This window comes from Hoplias malabaricus, chromosome X2 (genome assembly GCF_029633855.1).
Source record: "Hoplias malabaricus isolate fHopMal1 chromosome X2, fHopMal1.hap1, whole genome shotgun sequence".
Classification (NCBI taxonomy): domain Eukaryota; kingdom Metazoa; phylum Chordata; class Actinopteri; order Characiformes; family Erythrinidae; genus Hoplias; species Hoplias malabaricus.
Window position 1 is genome coordinate 5,334,248 of NC_089819.1, and position 19,225 is coordinate 5,353,472.

Genomic DNA, 19,225 nt, shown 5'->3' on the forward strand with positions numbered 1-19,225 from the left:
CGGGTGACTGTCTGTGAGGAGTGTGGTGTGTTCTCCCTGTGTCTGCGTGGGTTTCCTCCGGGTGACTGTCTGTGAGGAGTGTGGTGTGTTCTCCCTGTGTCTGCGTGGGTTTCCTCCGGGTGACTGTCTGTGAGGAGTGTGATGTGTTCTCCCTGTGTCTGGGTGGGTTTCCTCCGGGTGCTCCGGTTTCCTCCCACAGTCCAAAAACACACGTTGGTAGGTGGATTGGCGACTCAAAAGTGTATCTGTGTTGCCCTGTGAAGGACTGGCGCCCCCTCCAGGGCGTATTCCCGCCTTGCGCCCAATGATTCCAGGTAGGCTCTGGACCCACCGCGACCCTGAACTGGATAAGGGTTACAGATAATGAATGAATGAATTAATAATAAGTTCAGTGTATTGTGCCTTTAACAAACTCAAGTACACTTTACAATCATAGGGAAAAAAATATTATGAAGGAGACAAAGAAAAAAAATGTATAAAGCCTCAGTTGATCAGATCAACAGTTATGTTCATATATTCACCTGCTGTGCTAATTTTATTCTTTACATATTGTTCTATATTTTGTCATATTGTAGTGTCATTAAAGAAATGTGTATTAAAAAAACTCTTTTACGTAGCCAGTACACACCACAACATCCTTTCAGATTGATTTTGATTTCTGAATTCTGTGAATTTTACACTCCGGCAAAATTAGAAAAAAATACTTTTCATCTAAAAATTTACTATTTACTTTGGTGAACTAATTTACATACAATAATTTAAGCTTGCAATTGTCTTCAAATAATGAAAGATATGTAAAACCTGCCTCATGCAGTGGTTCAATCAGAATGTATTATGAAAACTCACATTTAGAGACCATTTAGTATAAAACATTAATTAGGACCAAACAAACTCAGCCAGGTCAAATGAATGTGACCGATCACAGACAAAGAGAGGTTTTAGGATGAACTAGGGGGTAATTATGACCAACCATCATCAGGAGGAAGTCTCATAAAGAAGAACACAGTAAGCTGGGGAAATCTGATGCTCAGTTAGTACACAAAACAAATTAATTATAGAATAGAATTGATTACAGTCAGGGGGAGGAGCCTAAAACTAGTGGATAGTAATGAGTGAAAATAGCCCAGGCCTGGTTTTTATTTTGTAAGTATTGATTAGGACCAATTACAATAAATGATAGGGCTCAAACCAAATGATGAAATAAGGAACGATCACATTAAAAGGGGAGGTCCCTCCTGGAAGGGCAAACAATTCAAGGCAAAACGAGTCAAGTGAAGTTGTAACAACAACACTACTCAAAACACTTGCCGGCATAAGTCAACTGTTATGTTAGCTAACAGATGCCTTAAATTGAAAGCCCAAAGTGATGGGGAGAGGGACGGCTATGGATGGCTGAAGCATCTACAGGGATCAAACTCCAAATGTCTTAGTGATTCTGGCCATGAAAGGAGAGAATACTATGAAAGGAGAGAATGGGAGAATACTATTTTTACTGAGCCACTCTCAAAGTACCAGTCAGCAACTCGCACCCTTTCTTTCACTGGTTCTCTCTCGCTACAGTGACAATATGTCCTGCCCAGCTGTTAACAAGCATGTAACAGCACTTCATGGTGGCCTTGTTCTCACCTTCCTGCCCATAAGTGTGAAAGGGAACAGCCTGGAAGAACATTCTAGCAGGATTTCACCTAATGACAAGTGCACTTTGGATCTGATCTGTACTCAAAAGTGTGAGTAGGGTGTTTTTTTAAAAAAAAAAGAAACCCCACAAACTTGGCATATAAGCTTATCTGCTCACTGACCACCAGAATGTTCTCTCTCTCTCTCTCTCTCTCACACACACACACACACACCTAAGATCAAACAGCATCAAACAAACAGCCATAAAACAGCTTAATAAACACAAGTGGAAGCATGACTAAAGCACTAATGGATCAGAACATGGACTTCAAAACTCTGGCTGGACTTCAATGTTGCAGTTTACAATGAGCCGTGTATTCACTGCTGATATTTCATTTATTTGAAACAGGTGAAATGTGCAGCTCTTGGAGTTCTTGGACACCAGGAAAACTACACCTTTGTAAATCCTTCTTCTGATCTGCATTCATATTGGCCACTTTATTAGAAACATCTGCCTTGTACAAGACTATACACCGGTAGGAGGCTGCCCTTCATTTATTTAATTTCCATTTAAAGTGGCCATGAACTCCAAAGTACAAGTGTTTCCAGTCTTTGACAGCTTCCATTCTTTTAAGGAGATTTAGTGTTTATACACCATGAGATGTTGGACACACAAACAAGGAGAAGAGAGGTGGAGGATAGTGCATCATTTAAATATAAGAGAAAAACAGTAGCCCGGGACAGTTGGCATTTCCAGGTGATTTTTTTATTTAATTTTTATTTATATATTTTTTAAAGCACAGCATGCAGCTGTAGGTGTTTTGTGAATGTGTGTGTGTATAAAGAAGAAAACACATGGTGCACCTGCTACAGTTAAAGTGGCATCTCTCTGATAGCAGGCAGAGCGCGAAGGGCTCATTTTCACAAACAATTACACAAGATTAACGATGGGCATCATATATTACACCCATCATTAAGCCTGCCGCAGGCCTCCCCCAGCTCTCTCTCTCACTTTCTCTCTCTCTTTCACACACACACACACACACACACACACACACACACACACACACACACACACCATTACCTGATGCTGGATGACAATGCCTCTTCACGCTGAGAGTAGTGATACACTATTCCAATTCGTCAGCTTTAGCTTCAAATCTTAGAGAACCAGTGTCCCAGACCCAGGTAACTATTCGTTCATAGGCATTTGTTGGGTATTAAGGATTTTAAGGGGCAAATATACCAAATCTTACCTAGTGTTCCTTTAAGGGTTTTCAAATAAAGTGGTCATTATGTAAAAGTATGTACATATTTTAAGTAGAGTGGCCAGTGGCTACTAAAAAATGGGTAGAGGCACAGTAAATGTGGCCTAAACTGAGCAGGCCAAAGACCCTCCATTGTCATGTGTTCACTGTTGGTCGAAAGATTTCTCGCAGTGACTTGTCTGTGAAGATCACATGGAGGCTGATGATCATTTGTTGTGAAGGCGTGTGTTCCCCTGGCACACAAGGTAGTAATTGTGTGTGTGTGTGTGTGTGTGTGTGAGAGAGAGAGAGAGAGAGAGAGTGAGTGATAATGATTGGCAAGGCCCGCCAGGATGAAGCTGCCATTTTTCTGTCACAGCCTGCCAGCTCCATGGGGGGCACTGTGGCAGCTGGCATTCAGCAGCAAAATTCAGGAATTATCTCATCTCTCTCTCTCTATCTGTCTCTCTCTCTCTTTCTCTCACACAGACACGCACAAACACACAGTGGTTATCTGGTAATAAAAAGCTTTAGAGCATCCATTAATGCAGGCAGTTGGGGATATGCCATTTTGAGTGACTTTAAAGAGTACTTTTACATATCAAAATGTACACTTACATAAGCTATGCTAAAGCAAATCTGTTCAACTACAGTGGGGAAAAGATAGATTCAGTCAAAGCATGTCAGATGCTTTTGCTAAGTCTGCTGTGTCTGGCCCTGGATTATAAAAATGGCACTATATTATAACAAATAATAACTACATTATATGTGCAATGGTATTGGGACATCTAAACATTATCAGTAGATTTTTTGATGTCCATTCTAAATATATAGGCATTAATATATAGTTGTTCCCCAATTTGCAGCTACAACAGCTTCCACTCTTCTAGGAACGTGTTCTACGAGATTTTGGCATGTGTCTGTAAGATTGTTTTGCCCATTAATACAGAAGTGCATTTTTGAGGAGCATAGGACCTGGCTTGCAGTCTCTGTTCTAGATTGTTCCAAAGGTGTTCTATTGGGTCGAGGTCTGGGCTGTGTGTGAGCAAGTCAAGTTCTTCCAGACCAAAGTAACCCCAACATGCCTTTATGGAACTTGTTTTTTTTTTGTTTTGTTTTGTGCACTGGGGCAGAACAAAGGCCTCCCTTAAAATATTCACAAATTTGGAAGCACACAATTGTTCAAAATGTCTTTGTATGCTGAAGAATTAATATTTTCCCTCACTGGAACTAAAGGACCTAGCCCAAACCCTGAAAAACAACTGCATAAACTTTATCCCCTCCCCAGGTAACGTCCTACTGGCATTCGCCAAACCCAGACTCATCTGTCAGAGTGACAGATAGAGAAGTGTGATACATCACTTCACAGAACATGTTTTCAGTGCTCCAGAGGTGCTTTACACCACTCCATCTGACACTTGCCATTGTGCTTGGTGATATAGGGCTCGGAAACCCATGCCATAAAGTGTTCTGTGCAAAGTTTTCTTTGCTGATGTTAATGACAGAGGAGATTTGCATAGGGTTAGTCATTTTTTATAAGTGCATCTGCAACTTTTACGCACTGAGCACTCCAGCTCTCGGCAACCTTGCTCTGTAACTTTACGTGGCCTGCCACTTTGTGGCTGAGTTGCTGTGGTTCTTAAACACTTTGAATTTTCAGTAATATCACTCACATATCATTCAAATGGTGGCATCCTATTGAAATACCACACCTGAATTCAGTGAACCCTTTAGGAAGAAACATTCGCAAATATTTGTAACGGCAGACTGCATGGTCAGGTGCTTGTCTAATGCTTTTTTCGTAGTGTATCTGAAAGATTTTTTTCATTGAACATTTATAGCTTTAATATATAAGTGGCGATAAGTGGTAGAATTCTAGCCATTCACTCACAATAGCACTAGGTCTTTAAAACTATTAAGCTTTAATATGAATAATATTCAGAACTACAACTTTCCAATGAGAGACAAGTTTATCTTGAAAGGCAAGCTATCCTTGTGAGCTACACTCCAGCAAGACATTTTTATAATAACAATTAATGGCATTACTCTGTAATTAAATTCTAATTAGACAGTAAAATGACTAATATTCTGAGTTAATGACTGCCCTCCTGTCTAACGCAATGCTGATAGAAAATTAACTGTCTATGGCTCCTGCTCACCTGCTTTAAGTTCAGTTACCTGCTCTTCATTTCCAGCACATGCTGCACTCAACACATGCAACTTCTCATCTGTGGTATCTGTCATTCTGATGCACCAAAACATGAATATATGACGGAACTGATCAACACAGACTTTTACCAAAGGTTTCAACTACACACAAAGACTCCAAGCCTGTTTCTACCTATGCAATTTCAAATTAAAGATCCTTTCAATTACAGTTTTCTTCTTTGATAGATCACTCTTCAAGTTTTGATTTTTACTAACGATCATTCTTCCAGCTTCAAGGCAGTTTCCCTTGCTATTGTCACTTTTTTCTTGCTCACAAGGTGTTATTCATTTTGTTTTTGTTTCTAGATTTCTGTAAAGCTGCTTCACAATACCATAAGGTTGTTAAAAGCACTATATAAATAAATTTGACTTGACTTTTAAAAGGGACAAACTTGGAGTAAAGGGTTCCTCTGACATTAAAATACAGGCCATAAAATTGTTTGGTAAATTGCAGCCATAAAATCTGACAAGTCAGAGAAGAATACAATAAAACATAGATGTCTGAGGCCTAATGATCAGAGGAGGCTTGCTGGAGATTAATGGCTAGCCACAGTCACTGTACTTAAGTTGTTAAGGAGGGAGGACATGTCCAAAGTGATGCCAATCCAATCAGCTTGTTAACTCTCTAGTACGGAAGAGAGGGTTTTTCCTCTGAGGAACTGTCAATATCATCTTTCACTCTAATTAAAGTATTGCTTGAATGCCACCATATATGCTATCGACCTCCCCTCTAAGAAAAACAACATATGAATAGATTAGATGCTCATCTCGTTCACTCTCCTCTGTTTTGGTCTGCAGATAATCGAAGTCATCTCTAGGCATAAAAGTGTCTGGCCCTCTGACCAATGTAGTCTCTCTATCTCTCTGCCCACCACTCAATTCAGTTTGGTTCAGTACATTTTTCTAGCATGACTGGCATGTCTTTTCAAGGAAAACAATCTCATGGAACCAGGACTAACACAAAGAACATGAGTAAGAGCCATTATATGATGAATAACATATAAGAGGAACTAATTGTAACAAGATGCAACCTCTGAGAAAAACCAAGACTCTTGGGTTAAACTGTTAAATACTTAAAGAGCAATTTTAGGTGTAAGAAAGAACCATTGAAAGAAAGAAAGAAAATCCCTAATAGCAAAGTGAAGGAAGAATCCAAAGGCCAAACTACTTAAGAGCATGAATAAAAAACACTTAGAAGGACTAATGCTGCATTCGAGTTGAACTCGGATGTCGGATTTTTCAGGAGTGCGCTCACAAGTCAGATTTCCTTCTTGAAAAGTTGGGTATCCCTGAGTTCTGAATCCAAGATGGCTGTTCGCAAATCAAAACTATGTAAAAGCAATAGTATCATAGGTTTTATTAGCGCATTTATTAAAGCAGTCATACACACAGTAGTGCCCAGCTGCCATATGTGAACCTGTTTCCATGGTGGTTGGAGGCATAGAATATTGCATAATATTATCAGCTGGTATCGCTAACACAGAACGAGCTAACAGGGACATAAGGGTTTTTGAATGTTAAACTGGAACGCTGTCAGCTCAGGTGTGACATCATTCCTAGCTCCAACATTTAACTTTCGAGGTAAATGGAATTCAGCATAAGGCTCAAAAGAACAAACACCAAGAGCACGAGAAAGATTTGTGTTCACAGCCCCTAGTGCACTAGTCTTTGTGTGTGCTGACTGCAACAGATGGGTTAATTTCAGAAGACACATTTCGTTGTACGTTGTACAATGACAAATAATTGCAAATTATTTAGAAAGTACCACTGAGAAGAACAAGGAACAAAAAAGAGAAATGTATTCAGACCATGAGCAACAAACACTAATATTAATTAGACTCAAAAGAAGATCCCCCTTTAAGAATATGGTGAAAACACTATGGTACTGAGACTCAGAATGAGGAAATCAGGTAAATTCATGTGGTCTTTACTATCTTTACTATTCTTTAAAGTAACTTATATAAATTGTAATATTAATCAACCTGTTGTTCAACACCATACAGCAGCACAATGAGAAGAACCAAGTGACAAAGGTAAGGGCCAAAGTCCGTAAAAGTATGAGCTAAAAAACAAACAAACAAACAAACAAACAAACAAAAACCAATACCATCCCTCTTTTCTTGCTTGTGTTGCAATGTTTGGGCTTTCCCTATGTTGTAGTTCGGTGATTCTGGGAGGAGTGCAGGTGCAGCAAACAGGTGCTGTGGGATGTTCACCGTCTCTGAGGCAAACAAAGCTGAGTCACCACCCACCGTACAGGAGAGTGAGAGTGTGAGAGGGAGATAAAAACAGGTGCAAATAAATTGGTGTTGCTTTTTCTCTCAGGATTTTGCTGAGAGAAGCTATGTTAGAATTTTTGAAACCCTTATTTAGTGTGAACACATAGACTGCTCAACACGCATGGAGGAGAACAATAACACCAGCTATTACATCAACCGAATGACTTCTATGCTGTCTAGTGATGGGGAGAAGAGGGACCATCCAAACCAGGAGCAGCAGTCAGTTACGATCACAGTGATGTATGTATTTGTCTAGTGTTGTTTACATTAAAAGAGAGAGCGAGAGAGCGAGAGAGAGAGAGAGAGTGGACAAGTACACTATACGGCTTCTTCTGAAATGAAGGACATTTACTGGTAGTTTGTCTAATTGTGCTGTAGTAACAACTAAGTAAGGAACAGAATATGTGATGGACTGTGCTTCTTGTGGCCTGTGAGCAGCACTGCCGTGTGGCTTTAATTACTGCTTCCCAATGATCTCCTAAATACTCCTCTTCCACCACCTCTTCTAACCTCCATTTTGTCCTCTCTTGGTGAGAAGAATCTTTTTTAAGAATAGGTGCTTTTTTTTTTCAAAAAGAGTTTCCAGCAGCTACTATTTTAAAGTTCAGCCTTAGGACTAGGGCTGTCCCAGAGCTCAGGCAGTGCTTTTCAGTGAATATTCTGAGTGTCGCCTCATTGGCTGGTTGGTGTTGGTGCTGAGATAGTCATTTAGAAAATCTGCCTTCAACGCCCATCCGCTTTAAGTCCCAGTGTTTCTTTCCTTGCAGAGTGCTGCATCTCACAGTGCTGCTTCACTCGTTAGGGCACAGTGTATGCATGGGTTTACACAGGCTTTTAGAGCTGGTTTAACTGGAGATGCAAAGCTGACAAAATGATCGGAGATGTCGCCATGCTTTTATGTGAGTAGTTTAGTTCTGTTAAAGAGAATAAACTTATTAAGAACTTTCATCATGAAGAACATGAATTCAGGTGTAGTTGAGATTAGCAGTAGCTTCTATTAGCTACCTTAGTGTCTTTGCTCCAGTGCAGAAGTAAAGAAACCATGCTCAGACCCCACACAAGACTTAGCTCATCAACATTTAGGGTGAAGTGGTACATTTCAGATTTCACTGGAATATATTAGTTTACTTAATAATAAGCTAAACATGTATCTTGTGGTCTGAATATTGTATGGATGCTGAAGGTTCAGCTGAGGGGGATTTATGTCCTTGCTGCTCTCTTTTCCAATTTGGGACAAGAAAAATAAAACAAGGGATTTGCCGGGCTAACAGCTTGCCCCTGGTGGAATGCTAGTATGCGCATCTCAGTCGAGGATTTCTTTTGTGTGTGTGTGTGTGTGTGTGTCTAGTTGTACAGCTGTAACCCAGTGTAAGCCAGTTCTGGAAAAACATATTCCAATGAAAAAATAGTCCCAACCTTTACATTCAGCCGACCTATTAAAGCCACTCCTCTAAAACACAGCCATGGCTTAATAATTCACACACAATCCACCTACCTAATGTCTCCTTCATATGTATGAAAACACACAACAGCTATATGGATGATCAATCTAGTATAACTCTTTGTTTATATTGTGAGAGTATTTCCCAGAGAGAGAGAGAGAGCTCCTTAATGTCTCCTGCTGCTCAGATGTGTCTCCTCAGATAAAAACCTCAGTAATTTCACGTCTGCTCTTGAATTTTAGTGGAGATCTAAAAAAGGTCACAAACTGTGCTCAGATTTACCAGACAAACCATACCCAACTCTCTCATGTCTCATGGCTCTCTTCTGTCTCATTTCTTCATCCCAAGAAATATTAGGAGAATCACCATTATGTCTCCTGAGCCATTATAGAGCAACCTATGAGCAATACATTTTTCCCTCTGGGTTGATCTACTAACAAATCACCTACTCCAGCTTTAAAGCAGAGATAAAAAAGAAAATAATTTTAGATGAAAAGCGCATCATGAAGAAATACGGACAGAGAGTCTGGTAATTAGTTTGGCTCAGTGTCTCACTGTCGATATGCGTGATTTGCTTATCAGACTGGCTGTCTCTCCGACTCTGACTTTGTCTGCCTTATTGCCTGATTCTCTGCCAATCCGTCTGTCTCTCTGTCTGTTTGAATACATGCCTGTTTCTTTGTTTGTCTGTCTGTCTCACGGTGTGACAGACTGTCGGGCTGACTGAAATGGTCTATCTGTCTGTTCGTTTTGCATATCTGTCTGACTGACTGTCTGTATATGGCCGAAGATATTACTGCAGCAACACATCCCCTACTGCTGTATATATTTAACTTTTCAATACAGTCATTGAAACATTTTGGTGCAATATGAAGTTCAGTAAGAAGTGTGGAAGCGTATAATTGCTGTGAGTAAATGTCTTTGTAGAACACTGTGACAAGTCAAGTTGAGAGAGGAAAGTGTTGCGATTGTATTCACTTAATGAGCATTGGCCCCTGGTGACAACACAATGAACACCTCTCAGTCCACGTGGGACTGGGGATTATTTCAAAACGCATCCCATTAATTAATGTAGCACAACTACACTTACTGGTGTGAGCCAGAGAAAAGCTCTAATCAAGTTCCTAGAAACTCATCTGCATTCTCAAGGCTCAAACAATAACAGGGAAATATCAAATAACCACTGCAATTAATTGCAAACTGGTTTCATAAGGAACCTCTATGTTGGCCTGTGTAACATGAAATTACAATCATGGCTAAAGACACAAGGCCCCCTTCGTCGCGTAATTCTCTGAGACTGTTTATCACGTTCTTATGAAAGTCTTGTCATAGAGATGTGCTGGTACAATGTTTTCACACTTGCTATGATTCCCTGAGGTTTCTTGAGTGCCTTCCCTCTACAAACACATGATCCCTCTTCAAAGACAGATGCCTCTCAAAAGACCCCCCTCTCAGGCTCTGCTGAGTTTTTAATCAGCTCTGCTAAAAACAAAACACTTTTGGGTCCACCCACAGTGTGTACACGTAAACAAAAGCTCTAGGCTCTGAGATTTTGACTCATGCACACCTGCCACTGCTGTTTGTGGGCTAGGACACAGCTCAGCACACACATCTGAGAACCTTCTGCTGGAGCTTTGTCTAATTTACTGAGTGGTAACAGTAACCACACCAATCAATAATAATACGTTCAGACTCACAGTCTGGTATGGATTACATAGCATAGTGGACAATGTATTGTATGCTAGAGTTTGCGTTTTGCATGTGTTTCTCAATGTGAAAATATTCTGCTCTTTTGTTCGTTTCTGAGTGACACCAACAAAGCAAACGTGCCACAACCATCATTTAGTTTTGGTATGGAAACAAACATATCTTTGGATTTTCCTTTTGGATCAAATAGGGGCAAATTATTTGAGAACCAAAAAACAGAATCCATTGCCAAGAATGGATCTGAAGCCCACCAACCAACATTTATTTAAAGGAGAGGAATGTATCAAAAACAGCTTTGTAAAACAGAAAGTTTCCGTAATTAATCATCAATTTGGTATGATAATCTCATTCAGAATCTGTTTTTCATTTTCAGTGTGTTTTGTCTCAGTTATGTGTCTTTCAGTCTTCCAAGTTCCCAAAGCTTTTTCTGAGAAGCATTTTGAACTGAAAGCAAGACTGAGGGATGTGTAACTGAGGAAAAAATACAGTGACAAGCAAAACCAGAATAGAAGGTTAAATACACACAAGGTATATACAGAAATATTATTTTACAAACCTCTTTATATTAATAACAGTCCTCTTTGCAAAATTGTATTTCTTCCGTTATGGATTCTGAGTTTTGATTCGCAAAACATTTGCTCTATTTTGACACCATGCATAAAGGCCTATACAGAGCTATGTAAACTAGCTTGCAACATTAAAATAGCTGAATCGGAAACTTCAGCACCACTTGCCAAAGAGAAATACATCCGCAGAACTCCCGAATACACGCTAGGAAAGAAAGGAAAGAAAGCATACTAGAAAATGTAGGTGTTTTGACAAAACCCGAGTGGCTAATGTTCTGAAAAGCTTCTTCCATCTTGCAACAGTAGTTTTGAAAAAACGTCTGTGGGCAGAACATACTTAACTCATCTTGCCCTAAGTCGTATAGATGGCTTGGGTGGGGCAACTTTGGCTGACCCCTGGTTCTGAGGTAGTGCTCCACACACTGGTTGAGAGTATTTTTACACAAAGCCTCATGGGTAAAACATTACACTTCTTGCCAGCACTGGCTCTGTGGGAGGTGACAGTTCAGAGATGTGCTAATGCTAACTACCAAAGCCGGACATACCTTTAGTGGGCTCTGAGCGCTTTGGAAGGTCCAGAGTGTCATAGTTTTTGTCGTTCTCTCCATTTCTCCTCCCTGAGAGAAGACAAGACAAGAGAGAAGATCAATTCTGAAGATTAAATATGTCACAGGCACACACACCACAGAAAGACTACACACTTACATATTAGTCTAGAGGTATGTAGTGGACCCATTAGTCCCTCTCATCCCAGTAATGCATAATGTAAAATTGAGGAAAGATCTACAGCAGAGTGGGCTAATGAATATCACACGTATATAATATAGATTCAATTGGTTACACACAAATCCCTCGTATCAACACTCAGTCCATTTTTATGTTTTATGCAAAAGCGTTAAAACTCACAGGACCACCACTGAGCAGGTATTTTTCAGGTAGTGGATCATTCATCAGCACTGGACACAGTTGTGGCCTTTGAATTTGCATAAAAAACCAGCGTTGCTGGAGCTTTTTGTCCATTGGCTGTCCACAGTATAAGATTATTTGCCTTGTTGGCCAACCTTATAGACATGAAGTAGATGATAGCTCAGTTGGAATTAGTCCTATTCAAGTTCATCAGTGGCCAGTTTCTTGACCAGATATTTCTGGTTGGTGGACTGTTCTTAGTGTGCTTTTGCAATAGGTTAAGGCACAAAACTGAGATATTTTGACTGGGCTATGTAAAAACTAAAAATATGATGCATGAAAATACATATAAATGTGCTTTTTTTTCTCATGCATAGGCAAATAGGAGAGGCAAAAAAATGTGAGGATGTTGCAAGAGTGTGTGTAGGTGTTTGGGTACTAGATATTACACAAGATTTACAGATAGATACATTAATAACACAAAAGCAGACAGACTACAACATGTAAGTGCAGAACTACAAAGTCCATCTATTTATCTCTATGGTATGTGGATCTTACCAAATGTACAAGTGTACATACAACGTAGATGTAACTAATAGAAGGGACAATGACACAATTCATATAAGTGCACAAAAAAAAGGACACACACGGCACGACACATGAAGGTATCACTGTGGGTCTCATCTAAGAATGCCCCCCCCACCCCCCACCCCAGGCAAAAGCTTACAATGGGACATATGGATGGAATGATGAACAGACTGAATGTAAAAAAATAAAAGAATGAAATAAAGAAAAAGGCGGGAAGGAAGACTCACCTTGATTAAACCATTCCTCTACAGTTAGCCAGCGCATCAGCAGCAAGGCCGAGAAACAAGCAGAGAGGAAGAAGAGAAGAGACGTGAAAAGGGACGTGTGTGTGTGTGTGTCCTGGATGGTGTCCTAAGAAATTAACTTCCTTCAATGTCCTCTACATTGGGGCTAAACAGCTTGTATAATCTCTATTTAAAAGTACTGCTGATAGAACAGGACACTCGCACATGAGACTAAGGTGACCATACCCAATGGCAACACGGGTATTTGGGGCAGCTGTGGCCTTGTGGTTCGATACCTAAAACAGGCAGGATCTTCCACACTTAAATTATCCTTGAACCTAACCCCCTTGAAGGCACCTAACCCCCAAAATGCTCCTCGAGCTGCCCCTTTCTCTTGGTGCGTGTGTTCACTTCCCCTAATCACTAGTGAGTGTCTAAAAACTTCTGGCCACATTGTGGAGCATCCATAGTATGTTTTTCAGTAAACCTTCAATCATTCAGACTGTTGGAAGACAGAAAAACTTTAAATAGGTCCCTAGAAAATGGCTAAAGCTTCGTTGAATCTCAAATCACTTGCTGTTCCCTACATAGTGCACTCAATATTAGATTGAGACTCCTGCAGTTTATAGCTGTATAAAAAAAAGCTTTATATTAGAGATATAATACATTACTGTGCCATTTTTCCCCTGCAGTAGAAAGCTTTTGGGAGTCGGCCCTGTGAATTCGTATCACGTATTTCCTTCCAGAGAAGGCCTTTCTAAGAGCTTTTCCGCTTGAGTACATCCCCGTGTTTTCACTTTTAAGTCATGGTGAAAATGTTGGCTGTTTGATTTGATGTTTGAATCTTTCTAAGCGGATTTGGATTCATTCAGTCACAAATACATAAATTAGGTCAGGTACAGATTTTGGATGAGTTCAGCAGCACCTGCCCAATATTCTACTTTTCTACACAAGTAAATAAACATGCAACAAGTTCTATTTGCTGTAAGTGTGGCCAGATGTTCCCTGGCTATTCTCTGTCACTAATAACTAAACTGTCCAGATTTATTTGAATGAGACTAAAGTATTCCCGGTTACCTCAGGTAACAAATTGATTGGAGGCTTTATTTTGGGAGGGCGATCTAAATAGCTCTTCAGAAACATGCAGTGAGGGAGATTTGAAGCGTTTAGCCGTTTAAATGTAGGTCATTTAGCTCCTTCAAAGTGTACCTCCAGGGCCTCGAGGCGGATAACTAGCCCTCATTAGCTGCTGTGTGCTGGCGTCCATGCGACTGAAACGCATGGAGGTTTTAGGTTGTTTTGGCAGCTTAATTGGCTCACCCCTGTAGACTTGAACGGGCCACGGCAGGATCGACGCTCGCGCTCAGAATCCGAATTAATTAAACGCCGTGACTCACGACTCGGGGCGTTCGGGAGTCACTGCACCTGTTTGTCGCTAGCTGAAGTCATTTCTGACCATGTGGATTAATACAGAGCTTTAATAGGATCAAGGAAAGAGTGGAGAATGCGCAGGGGAGCTAGACTCGCTGCCTCGAGACAGCATCTGTGTCAGCCACACACACACATCTTGTATTCGTGAATTGTGAGGACATTATATAGAATTCCATTTATTTTGTGGAGACGTCCCATTCACTTTTCCATACGAGCTTAACCCTAACACTAACGCAACCCAACCTTACAACATGTCTTTACTTTTAAATGTAATGATTATTTATATTGTGTGGACCAGCTATTATAGACACACACAAAACACAGCAATATCTTATCTGCGCTCATGTCTGTTTATAATGTCTGAGTCACTGCAGCCTTGTGTGTGAGCGTTTCTGGTTTAAGAATGCTGTACAAACTGTGGCTGTCACTTTGTATCATATTTGTTTGGTCTTTTATTGTTTGAAATACATTTGTGATTCATTTTTATATCCCCACTGGCACATAATTTTCAATCAGTGACTAAGAAATGGCTCTAGAGACTTCAATCATGGTGATGGAGTCGACTAACCACAGTCTGGGGGCTTTTCACCATGGTAGTGGAGCTAATTAGGCCTAAGTTGGGGACTTTCTCACAGTGGTAGCGGAGTTGACAAGGCACAAGCAAGAGACTTTCTCACTTTGGAAGTGGGGTTGACTTGCCATAAGCTGGGGACTTTTGTTTACTGCTGTACTTCACTGCTAAAATAGATGTAAATCCAAATAGTTAAACTCTTCAGATGTCTGGTTCCCATCACCATCATTGTGTTGACTTCTTAAAAAACATAGTTACAGAGAAACTATGGAAAAATACAAGCTCTACCTTAATTACCAACCTAAGGAACGTCAGGACCACATCACAGCCATAATGTGACTTATTAAAATGCTCTGTTTTTTGAGTGCATATGTTAAGAACCCAGAGGAGACAGAGGGACAGCGAGACTGACCTTTGGCCTTCTTCCCGCCGAAACAGCCGGCATCATCCTTCTTCTTCCTCTGTGGTCCAGCGGAGCCAGGCGCCTGCAGGGCTGATGGGTCCTGATACTTCTCTGCCCCAGGGACCTCTTTGTGAACGTGGTAGGATAAGTTCCTCATGATGCACACACAGTTCTCCACAGACTGGAGAATGAAAGATTTGATTAAACCCTTCCAGAATCTCTTAAACATGTTCTAGTCTTTTTGACATTGCTTGTTTACAGTTAAACTACATTATCATAAAATAGTCTATTGAATTTAAATAAACTGCACTGAGCCCAGTTGAGACTGTAAATGCCAATATCAATTCAGGAAAGGCTTGATAACCTATTAGATCCCAACAAGCCCATATTGTGCGTTTGTCTATGTTGGGTGTAGAATTGGAGCCTTCAGTACGTAATAGTGTTTCCTATCAAAGAGGCAGGATGATCATTTTTTTGTAAGAATTGTGTGTTCTGCACTTCCATTGTCCCAAAAAAGTAGAATCTCACCTTGTTGTCCATGTCTTTTTTACCTACGGCTGACTGTAGGGCATGGAGCAAAGCATCCACCAGTCCATCGCACTCTCTCAGCCTCCTGCGAGCCTCAGCTCCATCTGAACTGACATTCCTGCACAGAAATGTATACACAACTCCATCAGCAACCTCACGAAGATTGTTGTATATTACTTTTTATCTGTTATCACTACAATACAAGTGATTAAACTAAATAGGTCTAAACCAAAATAATCAGAAATCTCTTCAAACGATTAAAGGAGGATCTAGGGGTAAGAATTGCGCTGGGTATTCTTTGGTTTACTATGTGATGTAAATGAAGCTGAGGCCCATTATTGTTTCATTTCCACTGAAGCAGATGGCTGATACACAACAAATGTAGGATTTACACTGTCCTGACCATTTTGGTGAGTTGTATGTTATTAGGAATTTAAAAGGCATAACTACCAAATAAAAACATCCTGGTAAGCATCACCAAAAAGGTCGTACAAGTGACCTAAGTAGCTGGCTCGGCCAACTCTGTAATGTACCTCACGATGTCCAAGTTGTTGAGTTGTCTCAAGACATCTGAAAGATGAGCTAGAATCCTTGAAAGAATGAATAAATGAATCACTGTTGTTCCAGGTTTTCACTGGCAGGGGAGGAGCCATTTGACCTGAGACAGAGTACACTGTGTATAGGGCTACAATAGAGTGCACAGTGTCGGATCCGAGACACAGGATGAGTATTTTAAAGCAGGAACACCATGGTACGCTGCGTTCTGGGACCTTCAAAGTTCTGCAGTGTTGTGCTAATAACTAATGCTAGCAGGAGACAACACTATCAGGCAGCAGGATCTCCGGAGCTCAAACGAACAGAGGCAGCCTTGTTTCTGCGCCAGTATTACACCCTTCCTCACCCTCCCTCGACATCTTCCAGGAGCACATCTGCTGTGGCCATGCTCCAGGAAGCTGAGAGACGCATGGTGTTAACAATCACTGCTACTTGCCTTATCCATCCTCCTACCATCCAAAACACTGCAGTACACACAGCTCTAGCAGACTGAGAGGTCTCTGTCGTTAACACTATTACCAGAACATATGAAGCCAAATAACTTACATAGTCTAAACATAATAGAGCACTGAGAATGTGGAAGAAAAACTCTCATTAGGTACATAACTCCAAATCATCACTGTGCTCCTATGTGTGTGTATGTGTTGCTATGTACTATGTCTTAATTTAATCTTTTAGGTAGTATGCCAAGGTAAAGCACTTCTGATCACTTAAATATCTGTATGTTTTATTCTGCATGTCATTCACAGCAGATTAACAGAATTTGTGGAGGATATGTTCATTTCTAGGTCAGGATAGTGGTGCTGCAGATAATGTGGCTGCCACACAGCTCCAGGGTTCTGAGGTTGTGGATTCTAAACCCACCTTGGGTCTCTGTTTGTGAGGAGTTTTTTGTGTTTTCCCTGTGTCTATGGGGGTTTCCTCCAGGTGCTCTGGTTTCCTCCCACAGACCATAAATACATGTTGGTATGTGGACTGGCTGTGCGAAACTGTCCACAGGTGTGAGGGGCTTGCACCTAGATTTTTTGTTGGTGTTTTACATTTACATTTACATTTATGCATTTGGCAGACACTTTTATCCAAAGCGACTTACAAAAGAGGATCTAACATTCGAACTACAGCACAAATTATACAAAATACCTTACATTAAGTGCAATGTGCCAGGAAGTAATAAGTGCATTAAAGAAAGACATTCAGTGCAAAAGATACTCTCGGAAGAGCTGGGTTTTCAATGATTTCTTGAATGCGGAGAGGGTTCCTGTTGCTCTGATAGTGCTTGGAAGCTCGTTCCACCAGCGTGGTACCAGAGATGAGAATAGCCTCGACTGACCTGTACGGGGGGTTGGTCGTGTTAGTTGGTGCTCCTTTGAGGAACGGAGAGGGCGGGCGCTAACGTATGGTTTTAAGAGTCTATTGAGGAAGATGGGAGCAGAGCCAGTGAATACTCTGAAGGCCATCATTAGTGATTTGAATTTGATGCGAGCAGCTAAGGGTAGCCAATGCAGCTCAACTAAGTGTTATTTGAGCCTCAATGTTGATTTTTTCTTTTTGGACTTGATCATGACTTGGTTTTGTTGTCAATTTTATTAGCTAGGTCTTGACTCGACTTAGTACAGTTATGAGCTTCTATTGAGTTTGAAAAAGGTTGTATTGCATACAGTATGCACCTGCATTGACTTAATGCAGAGAACTGTGTCGCTCTGCAGTTACACCACCAAAACACCAGGGCTGAATCAAAAACTTCTTCCTAGTAGTAGTAGTAGGAAGTAGTAGGACTAAAATACTAAATGGGGCAGAGCGTAGTTTACATGCTGTCTCTGGAAAAAACAAAAACAAAGCTGCCACATTTATCCAGTGGCATAGGGTTTGTGTTTACACAGAGCCTAAGCGTTTTCATATGGTGTGTGGGCATTTAGCCTGCAAGAAATGGCTTTCCATTCCAGACCTGACAGGCCAAAGAAATGTATATTTTCTTAATTTTCCCTGAATAACCTCCTAAACACAATTACAACTTCATGATGAGCAGAGTCAAAAATACTGGATAAGGGAATACCCAAGGTCCACAACTGTTGATGAATGAATGTACGATGTATGAATGCCTTGGGTCTTTAGCTGTTGCTCCTTGCCCTAGACCTAGAATATCAATGTCCTCTTTATTTTGGTGTCACACTTGATCCAACTAAAATACACAAGACAGGGCTACTCCAGGATCTGGAAAAGAAGACAGTTGTAAAATGCAAGGGCAACCCATTCCCCTCCAACGTGGCACATGCCTCAGACTCCTAACCTCCCAAAAGGCAGTGAAAGCTGGCCATGGCGAATCAGGCTCTGCCTCCAAGCAGCTTACTAGGCAACAGATGTCAATGGTTACAGTTGCCATGGATACAGGCAGTGTGGAGGGATGGAGATGGAGCAGCGTCGTGAGCTGGGAAGGTCCCCTACCAGGCACCACCGATACCCTGAGGACTACACACTTACACACACACAAATACACACGTGTCTTTCTGTCTGTCTCGCTAACCCTTTTTCTAAGCTAAACCAGATTATACTGATTAAATTGCAACACAGAGAGGCAGAAGCTGCAGGGGAGGAATGGAGGAAGCAAGGAAGGAGGGAGGCAGGCAAGGAACAGGAACGCAATTTCAGGCTTTTTTTGAACCCTACTGTCCTAAGGTCGACTAATCAGCCCCAGATGTCAGGGGAGTTAGAGAGGGAGAGCGAGCCAGCAAGCGGAGGAATGTTAATGTGGAATGTGTTAGCGTTAGCAGAAGGAAGAGGTTGTAGTAACAGGCAGATTGTCCCTATATTTACTTCAGCACATGCCCTCAGAACAGCTTTTAAACCCTTGAACGGCAGGCTCAACACCAAGCTGTAGATTTTACTCCAATATTTTAGAAGACATCTTGTCTCTACGGCTGCAACGATGAACCGACATAAATGAAAACATCCATTC

At 41.0% G+C, this 19,225-nt stretch overlaps 1 protein-coding gene across 10 annotated transcripts in view; it reads right to left on the minus strand.

Moving 5' to 3' along the window:
- LOC136676432 (splicing regulator ARVCF-like) overlaps positions 1 to 19,225 on the minus strand; it is a 292,709-nt gene that overhangs the window by 39,237 nt on the left and 234,247 nt on the right. For 8 of the 10 annotated variants that reach the window (XM_066653451.1, XM_066653445.1, XM_066653449.1 and 5 more), the window contains 4 exons: positions 15,718 to 15,835; positions 15,199 to 15,370; positions 12,788 to 12,805; positions 11,612 to 11,683 (listed from right to left, as the gene is read on the minus strand). In XM_066653451.1, coding sequence (XP_066509548.1) covers positions 11,612 to 11,683; positions 12,788 to 12,805; positions 15,199 to 15,370; positions 15,718 to 15,835 — 380 coding nt within the window. The remainder of the gene's footprint in view (positions 1 to 11,611; positions 11,684 to 12,787; positions 12,806 to 15,198; positions 15,371 to 15,717; positions 15,836 to 19,225) is intronic. The other 2 variants (XM_066653446.1, XM_066653444.1) reach the window with 1 other exon arrangement.